Raw genomic sequence first — 10,718 nt, forward strand, 5'->3', positions numbered from 1 at the left:
GCGCAGCTTGGTAGCGTGTTTGTTTTGGGTACAAAATGTCACGGGTTCAAATCCTGTCATCCCTACCTAATGACTTTTACTATGAGAAGTAAGGAGGGATTAATTGAAATTTTGATTAAAATCAAAAATACGTAATCTTTTTTTATTTTTTTATTTTATGATACTCTATATGGTAGATAATTTATGCATATAGGATGTAGATATAGTTTGGAGTTATAAAAAAACCATTCTTTCCAATCTTTCTTTTCTATTGTGATAAGAAAGCGCTCTTAGTTCAGTTCGGTAGAACGTAGGTCTCCAAAACCTGATGTCGTAGGTTCAAATCCTACAGAGCGTGATTCCATTATTTAAGTCATACATTTAATACTTGAACACATTAAATTAAAATCGAATTATACTAATTATTTTTATTAAAATATCCAACAATAAGAAAAAGGGGAATTAGTGAGGATCAAAGTAGTCGCAAATTCGTATCAAAAATGGAAAAACAGGGTGATTCTGTCGGATATGACTTGTTTTCTAGTAGTGGGCATTAATATAAGGGCTTGTTCTCATATATACAATTAATTTTAGTTCAGTTTAGTTCAGTTCTTATCTTAATTTCCTTCTCTCATAAAATATTCAGTTCAAGTTCAGTTCAGCTCTAATAAGTCTAGTTCGGCTCAGTTCAGTCAATGAGGACATGCCCTAAGTATTTGTAATATTAAATCAAATATTCTAGACAATCAATATTATATCAAATATTTTAGACAATCAGTGTTGGTTTGTTATATTTGTAGTACAGTATTATAGTTGTAAGTTTTGTTGTGAACATCCTTTTTTAAAAAAAAATTTTGTAATAATTTATCAACTAACTATTAAGCTTAATTTGAAAGACATGGTACCCTGTTCAGAAACCGAAACTGTGAAAAGGTTCCAATTCGGGTTCCTATTTTTAGAAACCTGTTGCAACAAGTCTGGTTTTGGGTCTTGAGATTTTACAAGGTACCATGCTATTCTCACCCCTACATGCTAGTAGTATATTTGCTCCGTTCTATTAATATTGCAACAATGAACTTTTTGCACTATTCATCACTCTTATTTGACCATATATTATAATTTATACATTAAGCAAAATATTGTCATGTGAGATCTTGTTGGATTCGTCTCGTAAAATACTTTCACAATATCAATTTTTTTTTTTTATAATTTTTACTCTTACACAATTATAGATATTTAGCATATAAATTGTGCTTTAGGATGCATAATTTTATTGTTGTTGCAATATTAGAGTATAGCCAATGGTTGCTCATTTTGGATGGGCATGAAGAGAGAAAAATAAATAAAGCTTAAAAAATGAAAAAGTTGTACTTTTGGTGAGAAATGGCTCATGACCATTTGTTGAGTGTGGATATTTTAGTAGCATTTTGCTACTTGTCCAACAAAGAGAGGTGGTTTAGTTTTTTTTTTTTTTTTTTTTAATTGACGAGGGCTCACGTGGAAAATGGAAGGAAAGGAGAATCAATGTCCACAAAATTGGAGAGCAACCAATGTGAGTGTATGGGCATGAGAGTTGGGCATAAATGAAGTAGAAGAGAGAGAAAGTAATAAAAAAAATGATGACGACCTTTAGCTTGGGCATCAATTGGATATGCTCTGTATTGGACAAGTGGCGAAATGCCACTAAATGCCCACACTCAACAAATGGTCATGGCCATTTCTCACCAAAAGTACAACTTTTTCATTTTTTAAGCTTTATTTATTTTTCTCTCTCTTTATACCCACCCAAAATGCGCAACTATTGGCTATACTCTTAATAGAACGGAGGAAGTATGTTGGAGTAGATTTAGCCATTTTCCAACTCTTGGACAAGTAATTGGACCCAATCACTAGTGTCAAATTCTAGGCCAATCTTGATAAAAAGTAGTTTCGGACACTTACCTAATTATCTTTAGTTGTGTTTAGCATGAGTTTAGTTCAAACTTGTTTTCGTATTAAGCTTGATCGATTAATGGTTTAGCCCTTTTTATCTATGTTATATCGTTTGTAATAATGCTGATGGTATATTCTTTACTTCCTGCATTTGCACTTGACAGTGTGAGTTTCAATTCTGTATAAAAATTTAAATGAGATTAATCTCTATCTATTTAATATTTTACATTAAATACGGAGTAAAAAAATTTTGTATGCTATTCTGATTCTTTATCTCTATCTATTAATATACGTTGTTGTTAAGATTCAAACCTGTATTTTATTAGTGATTTTCTGAACTATAAAAAATTGGTAGATAATTGAGTAGATTGTTAAAAGAGAAAAAAGTCTAAGGTTCATTGTAAATCAGTTATATTGGTTTCGCATTTGTGATTTATATACCCCTAGATTCTAGTGTAGCTATCTATTCCTACACCCCCACCCCTAAACAACGCATAAACAAACCCAACAACCCCACTTTCTGTAATTGTTTAGTAACTGAATAGTAAGTTAACCACACTTTAAATTGAGTTTTTGACTAGTGGAGGTGAGTAATTTTGGTTCCCTCTAGGTTTAGCCTTGGGAGGGTGTGTTCTAGCTTTTTTAGCTAGGTTTTCCTGGTTTTCAAGGCTTTTCTCGATTTTAGATCGAGTTTTCTTTAATTTATTTGTTTGATTCTCTTGAAATTCGCAATATTTTCTCACAATAGTGATGCCAGAACAAACGTCTCTTGCATTGAAGGAGAAGGAGGGGGGCGATGATAGCAGGAAGGACCCTCCGATTCTTGATGACCCTGATGAAGCAATTGACTGGAACGATAGTGGAGAAGATGATGATGACACGCGTATTGAACTTGCTTTGGTAGGTAAACTCTGGACTAATCGTAAAATCAATGCTAATGCTTTTATTGAGACTATGAAAGGGGTTTGGCAACCTAAACATGGAGTAGACATATCTAATATTGGAAAAAATCAATTCTTATTCCAATTTTTTCACTGGAAAGACAAACAAAGAGTAATTGACGAACAACCCTGGCACTTCGATAGACATGCTTTACTCCTTGGAGAAATTTCTGATTCGATGAAACCCTCTGAAATTGAATTGCATTTTCTGCCCATGTGGATTAGGGTCTATAATCTCCCCCTCAAAGGGAGATTAAACATTGAAAATGTAGAGAAAATTGGTAATAAGCTTGGGGTGTTTGTTAAGATGGATGCAGCAGCGAGAGTGGGAATTGACAAATCTATTAGGCTCCGTGTCCTAGTTGATGTGCGCATGCCTCTGTTTAAGTATGTTCGCTTAAAGTTACGACGGGGGTTAGAAGAAGCTTTTGAGGTGAAATATGAGAAACCCCCGTTGTTCTGCTTCTCTTGCGGACTGATGGGACATGGTTTCAAGGACTGTGATGATCAAAGTGAGGTAGAGGAACAGTCAATGCTGTATGGGGATTGGTTAAAAGCATCGCCTTGGAAGCTTAATGTGAGTGTGAAGGAAGATGGGAATGGGAAAGCAGGAAGCTGTGCAAGACCCCTCTTTGTCACAAAGCCGAAAAAAGACAAAGTATTGAAGGCAGACAATTCCAAACAGGTGAATGATGTGTTGGATAAACTTGACAATGTTGACTTGAACTCTAGTGGAGGAGGTGATAAAGCTGATTGCTCTGGCCCTAGAGAGCTCTTCACTTTCACGAGTGGTGAGGAGATTGAGAATGTGAGTAGCCTGACAGCAGGTGCTGAAAGTATGAGTCAAATTGAGGACCCGAAGCTCAAGCATTGGAAGAGAATTGTGCGAGATGTTGACCATAGTATGGGAAGCGGTAAGAGTATCATTGGGGATAAAAGAAAAGGCGTGGAGGATGAAGGAGTTGATGGAAAGGAAAGTAAGGAGATGAAGAATAAAAAGAAAAAATCGATGTTGAACTCAAATAACAGTGTGGCGAGCCCCACCTCTCGGGCTCTTGGTGAACAATGAGTTACATCATTTCGTGGAATTGTAGGGGATTGGGGGGCACTCCTGCAATTAATGCCTTGAAACACATCTTGTTTCTAGAATGCCCTCAAATTGTGTTTCTTTCAGAGACGAAGTTAAAAGCGTTTGAGTTTGATAAAATAAAATTAAAAACCAAATTCGATTGTGCCTTTGTTGTTGATTGTGAAGGGGAAGGGAGGAGGAGGAAAGGGGGTCTAGCTCTTATGTGGAGGAACTCGGTGAATATAATTGTAAACTCCTACTCTCAAAACCATATTGATGTGGAAGTTACATCCACTCAACATGGAAATTGGAGATTTTCTGGTTTGTATGGGCACCCTGAAGACGAGCTGAAGCTTAAAAAAGGTTTGCTATTAAAGAAGCTGGGAGATGATAATATGTTGCCTTGGTTATGCGGGGGAGACTTTAATCTCATGCTCCAATCAAGTGAGAAATCTGGAGGACGTGCCTTCAATTGTGACGAAGCTGGCATCTTTAGGGATGCGGTGGCATACTGTCAACTTGAAGATCTTGGCTACATTGGCCACAATTTTACGTGGTCGAATAATAGAGGCGGAGTGGAAAATGTGCAAGAGCGATTGGACAGGTTTCTAGCTAATCGACAATGGCGTGATCGATAGCTGGGCTCGTTTGCTTCCCATCTCTCAAAAAGAAAATCTGACCATCTCCCTATACTTTTGTGCATCAAAGAAGATATTATTTCACCGAAGAAAAAAAAGAAAAAAAAAGCAGTACAGGTTCGAAGAGATGTGGCTCCGGGATGAGAAATGTGCCGAGATTGTATTGGAGGCTTGGGAAAGAGGTGGAGACCTATGTTCGAAAATAGCTTTCACTTCTACCAGATTGAGTGCGTGGAGCAGAGATAAATTTGGAGATTTTGTGAAGGAGTTGCAAGCCTGTAGATCGGAAATGGAGAGACTTATGGGGGAACCTCAATCGGAGGAAGTGATTGCTCAAATGAGGGCAATCGATGATCGGATGGATGAACTTGAGAGAAGAGAAGAGATGTACTGGAAGTAGAGAAGCAGGCAAGAATGGCTCAAACATGGTGATAAAAATACTACATTTTTTCACACGAAGGCAAAACAAAGGGTGGAGCGAAACAATATAAAGAAAATCAAGGATGAAGCCGACAATGTCTTTGAGGACGAGGAGCAGATTACGGAAGTTTTTGTGAACTATTTCAAGGAACTCTTTGATGGGAATAGCCAAATTGAGCCGGAGCCTGTAATTGAGAAGGTGGTTCCTATTGTCAATGAGGGGTAACGGAGCAATCTGAGTACCCCTTTTACTGCGGAGGAAGTACGCTATGCACTTTTCCAAATGCACCCGACAAAGGCCCCCGGGCCCGATGGTATGTCTGTAATTTTTTTCCAGAAATTTTGGAACATTGTAGGGGTGTATGTAGTTGAGAAAGTGCTTGATATATTGAATAATAATGGTGACGTAGGTTCTATTAATCAGACTCATATTGTTTTAATTCCGAAAAAAAAGAGTGTGAGTCTCCTGTTGATTATAGACCTATTAGTTTGTGTAATGTAATGTATAAAATTGTCACCAAAGTACTAGCTAACAGATTGAAACTAGTACTCCCTTTTATTATTCATGAGTCGCAGAGTGGGTTTATTCCGGGAAGATTAATCACTGATAATGTGCTCGTTGCATATGAATGCTTTCACTATCTCCGGAAGAAGAAAAAAGGGAAAAAAGGCTTCCTGGGCCTTAAACTGGATATGAGTAAGGCATATGACAGGATAGAATGGGGGTTCTTGGAAAAAATCATGATCAAGCTTGGATTGCCGAAAACTTTTGTGGGGTTGATTATGAAATGTGTGAGTTCTGCAGAATTTGATGTTCTTGTGAATGGTCAACCTTCGAGACATTTTAAGCCGAGCCGAGGATTGAGACAAGGTGATCCCCTATCACCTTTCCTGTTTATTATGTGTGCTGAAGGTTTGTCAACTCTGATTCGCGATGCGGAAAGTAAGAAACTCATCCATGGTGTCAAGATTGGGAGACATGTTAACCCTATATCCCATTTATTTTTTGCGGATGATAGTCTCTTGTTTGTGAGGGCGACGGAGGAAGAAGTGGAAAATGTGCTCAATATTCTCTCTACCTATGAGTTAGCCTCGGGGCAGAAACTGAATATGGATAAGTCGGAAGTGTCATTTAGCCGAAATATTGATCAAGAACGGAAACAATTGCTTCAGATGAAGTTAACTTTTAAGGCTGTCGAAGGACATGACAAGTATCTTGGGTTGCCTACCTACATTGGTGGATCGAAGAAACAAGTCTTCCAAAATATTCAAGACCGGGTCTGGAAAAAACTCAAGGGGTGGAAGGAACATTTTTTATCGCAAGCGGGAAGAGAAGTATTAATCAAATCCATTGCACAAGCTATCCCAACTTATGCAATGCAATGCTTCTTGATTCCGGCAAGTATCATAGGTGACATTGAGAAGTTATATCGTCAGTTCTTTTGGGGACAAAAGGGAGATGAAAGAAGAATGTGTTGGGTTGCTTGGGAGAAGATGTACATTTCAAAGGCGGAGGGTGGGCTTGGCTTTAGAAATATGAGGAATTTTAACAAGGCCCTCCTTGCGAAACAAGCGTGGAGAATTTTGACGAATGAGAACTCTCTTGTGGCAAGGGTTCTAAAGGGAAAGTACTTCCCTCATTCGAATCTTTTTGATGCGAAGGTGAGTCCTAATGCGAGTTATACTTGGCATTCAATATTAGGGGCTCGTGATTTGCTTGAAAAAGGGGCTAGGAAATCTGTGGGGAATAGTTCAACTATTAATATTTGGGATGACCCGTGGGTCCCCAACCTTCCTGGTTTTAAGGTGTCTTTAAGACAAAACTCCGAGGAAGGCACGCCAATTTTTGTGCGTGATCTGTGGTTAGCAAACTCCTGGAACCATCAGACCCTCACTGACAATTTCTCATCTGTAGAAATTAATGAGATAAGCAAAATTCCTATTCCCCTCTATTTTAGGAGCCTACCACCTCGAAACCAGTTTGCAATCTTGATTGGAAGGTGGTGTGGACTGCAGCAGTGCCTCCGAAGATCAAATTGTTCGCGTGGCGGACTATTAAAGGTGCTATTGCAGATCGGCAGTCCCTAGTTCAGAGAGGTATGGATACCGATACTACTTGTCCTATGTGCGGTGATGACATTGAAAGTGTGTTGCACATGTTAGTGTATTGTAAAGAGGCTAAATTGTTGTGGTACTTATCACCACTTAGGCTGGAAGTTGACAGATTTAAAGGGGACTCCTTTGGGGATTGGTGTACGGAGGTTCGTAAATGCCATAAAGATCAGTCTTGGTGGAGTGTCTTTTGGAGTTTGTTATGGGGTGTTTGGCTTTGTAGAAATGCCTGGATTTTTGAGGGATGGAAGAAGGATATAATGGAGGTTATACATAGGGCCGTGGGTCTAGTCGGTGACTTCTCTCAAGCCCAGGAACCGCCTTTGTCTCATTCTGCTCAACCAAACTTAAGCTCTACTTGGAGACTCCCCCCGCAAGGTATAGTTAAAATCAATTATGACGCTGCTATATTCAAGCCTGAAGGTGTGGGTCTTGGAGGCGTTATGAAGGATGATGTTGGTGATGTGGTTGCTTCGACTTGCCTTCGCCTTGGAGGTAAGTTTGATGTGGATGTTGCGGAAGCGATGGCCATGAGGCACGCACTCCTCATTGCTTTGGAGTCGGGGTTCAGAAATGTGTGCGTGGAGACGAATTGCCTTAAATTGCACAGCTGTGTCACCAAGGGAGATGCTCCTGCTACCGAATTTGGGCTAGTAGTTCATGACATTCTGCAGCTTGCTAAGAGCTGCCATCGCTGCTCTTTCTCCTTTGTTAAAAGGAGTGGTAATTGCGTAGCCCACGAACTTGCAAAGATTAGCTCTTCTTTTGATAGTTTAAGAGTGTGGATGGAGGAAACTCCCTTGTGTATTTCGAACTTTGTCATGGCTGATTTGAGCCATCTTGATGTTTAATAAAATTGCTGTGCGTGCTTGATCGTCAAAAAAAAAAAAAGTTAACCACACTTTTTATCCACCTATAGATGATGATGATGATGGTGATAATAATAATAATAATAATAATAATAATAATAATAATAATAATAATAACAATAATAATAATAAAATTCTCTCTACATGGGCGATTAGGGTAAGGGTTACGTCGGTATAGGTAAGTTCAATTCCCGGTGGGTTTCCCGGCGCTAGTTAGTCCGGCGGTTTCTCAGTGGCGTTGCAAGGTTCAGGCGAATTATTTGGGCGGTTTTCAGGTGGCTTAGGGTGCTGTTTTAGTGTTGTTTCAAGGGCAGTTTCTGGTTCGTTTCAGGATGGTTTTTGGGTGCAATTTCAGGCGATTTTCAGGCGCAAATCGGGTGTGTCAGGCGTATTTTCTGGTGTGTTTTAGGCGAGTATACTTGCTGTTTTCTGGTTAGTTTTCTGGTTGGTTTTTGGTCAGTTTGGCAGCCGTTTTTTTGTTCAGTTTCGGGAAGGTTTCTAGGTTGTTTTCTAGTGCGTTTCAGGCAGAATTTCTGGTGCATTTCAGGCGGGTTCTACAGTCGGTTCAGTGGTTTTTGGGGCGTGTTTCTGCAGTGGTTCAGAGGTTGTTTTTCGTAGGTTTCTATTTTAGGCTTCAGTGATCATTGTTTCTAGCAATTTTTCGAGTGAGTTTTCAGACATTCTTCTGGTTTTTCATTGTCTTTTGGTGGCTGTTTTAGACGCCATTGGAGGGCATTTTTCAGGCAAGTTTTTCAGCCTTTTGTCAAGGTTTTTTGCTGCATTTTTGGTGCAGTTTCAGGGGCTGTTTTGGAGCAGTTTTGGGTGCTGTTTTGCAGCAGTTTCTCGTGCAGTTTTGGCAGCTCTTGGTGAAGTTTTGCGGCAGTTTCTGGTGCAGTTTTGGCAGCTCTTGGGTGCAGTTTTACGGCAGTTTCTGGTGCACTTTCGGGCTTATTTCAGGTCAGATTTTTGCTCTGGTTTAAGTCTGGTTGTGGCCTAGTTTTCTAGTAAATTTTGGCCAATTGTTCTGGTGCGTTTTGGGTGGTGTTTTTGGTGCAATTTTCAGGCAGCTTTATAGAGGTTTAAGTGGAAGTTTTCAAGTCGTTTTGTGGTCTCTTTGGAGGTTATTTGTAGCGTTTGTTTGTTTGTTGTATTTGGTAGTTTTTGTTTCATATCGGCTTTGTTGGTGTTTCTTGAGGCTTGAGTAGTTTTGGGTGGTGCATGTCAACTATGTCGGTTGCCGTTGTGAAGTTTCATTGTCCCTTTGTAGGCCGTAGTGGTTGTCAAGATGGGAGTGGAAATGGCCTTACTCGACGTTCTCTAATCAGACATCTTAGTGATCGTCATTGTTTTATCGGTGCGCGAGATATCACCCAACATTCTCTTACTTCTAACTTGGCTGTTTATACTGAGGCAGAAGTTACTTTTAGGCGTATGGGGATTTGGTTATGTGGAGTTTGATTCAAAATGCACACGGTACGTTCTAAGTGTTGTCATGGTAGGGGTGAGGACGTGTCACCCCCTGATAAAGGAGATGGTACTGTTCGTTTTGTGTTACATAATTTCACCAAGCCGCAATCTTCTTCTTCTCCTGCTCGAGTTAGACATGTGGATGGTTTGACACGAGATCATAGAGGTGGTTTTGATGTGGCTCTCCTTGATTGTTTATTCTCTAAGGGGTTTCGCTTTGTTAAGTCTATCCCTCCCAAGTGTCGTTTGGGGTTTTCTCGGGTTCTGAAAGGTGCTCTTGATAAGGTGATCTCTAAGCCTGATGACATTTCTTATTGGGTCTCTTTGTTGGTGTTACCTCTTTGCATCCTAAAAACCTTTCGCCCGCGGAGCAGTCGTGAGTCTCGGTCTTCGGTAAGACGTCGGCATCAGGAAGAGAGTAATTCTCGTGCACTTTGTTCTTGGAGTGTAGCGGGTGGTAATTTGCAGCTTGTGAGGGAAATTTTGGCAGAGGATTCTCTTACATTGTCGGTGGTTGATGATGAGGACCTTGATTTGGAAGAGCGTAATATTAAGCAGTGTCGTAGGAAGATTTGTGTTGGCCATTACACCGCTGCTGTTCGGGTTCTTTCTTCTTAAGGCGTTGCTCCATATAATGACGCCACTCTTGCGGATTTACAGTCAAAGCACCCTTCATCTCCAGCTCCATCATTGCCTGATATACCCATTGATCAACTTCATCTCGTTACGACTTCTGCTGTTGTTTTGGATCGGATTAAGAGTTTCCCTCGTGAAACATCATGCGGTAGGGATGGTTTGCGTGCTCAACATCTTATGGATTGCTTGAGTGGTGCAGTTGTGGCTGTCTCGGATGAGTTGGTTGACTCTATTACCGGGGTGGTTAATCTCTTTCTAGCTGGAAGATGTCCTATGGAATTAGGAGAGTATATTGCTAGTGCTCCTCTTACACCACTTGTCAAGCCCGATGGTGGTATTCGTCATATTGCTGTGGGTACAGTTTGGCGGCGTCTAGTTTCGAAGGTGGGTGCTGTTATGGTTGGTCAGTCCTTGAGGAGTTACTTTGATGGTCTTCAGTTTGGTGTCGGGGTCTCTTCAGGTGGTGAGGCAATTCTTCATGCAGTGAATCGGTTGATTGAGGACTGTGGTTCTGATGTTGGTCTTTCTATGTTGTTGGTGGATTTTCTAAACGCCTTCAATCTAGTTGATCGTTCGGTCATGTTACATGAAGTACGTCGCCGTTGTCCAGGCATATCGCGATGGGTTGAATTCTGCTATTCTAATCCAGCCAGAT

The 10,718-nt window shown here is 40.2% G+C and overlaps 2 protein-coding genes and 1 non-coding gene across 3 annotated transcripts; all 3 read left to right on the forward strand.

Moving 5' to 3' along the window:
• The first annotated feature begins 263 nt into the window (after positions 1-263).
• Positions 264-337, forward strand: TRNAW-CCA (transfer RNA tryptophan (anticodon CCA)). The gene has a single exon. It is a non-coding gene; the product is annotated as a tRNA-Trp (tRNA).
• A 3,580-nt stretch (positions 338-3,917) lies between these two features.
• On the forward strand, positions 3,918-4,559 carry LOC145557689 (uncharacterized). The gene has a single exon (XM_081618865.1). The coding sequence runs from the start codon at positions 3,918-3,920 to the stop codon at positions 4,557-4,559; it is 642 nt and encodes a 213-aa protein (XP_081474991.1).
• Positions 4,560-4,686: 127 nt separating this feature from the next.
• Positions 4,687-9,418, forward strand: LOC145557690 (uncharacterized). Its single transcript, XM_081618866.1, has 7 exons — positions 4,687-4,946; positions 5,031-5,178; positions 5,556-6,827; positions 6,938-7,814; positions 8,680-8,917; positions 9,024-9,100; positions 9,228-9,418. The coding sequence occupies exons 1-7, from the start codon at positions 4,687-4,689 to the stop codon at positions 9,416-9,418; spliced, it is 3,063 nt and encodes a 1,020-aa protein (XP_081474992.1).
• The last annotated feature ends 1,300 nt before the right edge of the window (positions 9,419-10,718 follow it).

Source organism: Chenopodium album, chromosome 9 (genome assembly GCF_948465745.1).
Source record: "Chenopodium album chromosome 9, dcCheAlbu1.1, whole genome shotgun sequence".
Lineage (NCBI taxonomy): Eukaryota > Viridiplantae > Streptophyta > Magnoliopsida > Caryophyllales > Amaranthaceae > Chenopodium > Chenopodium album.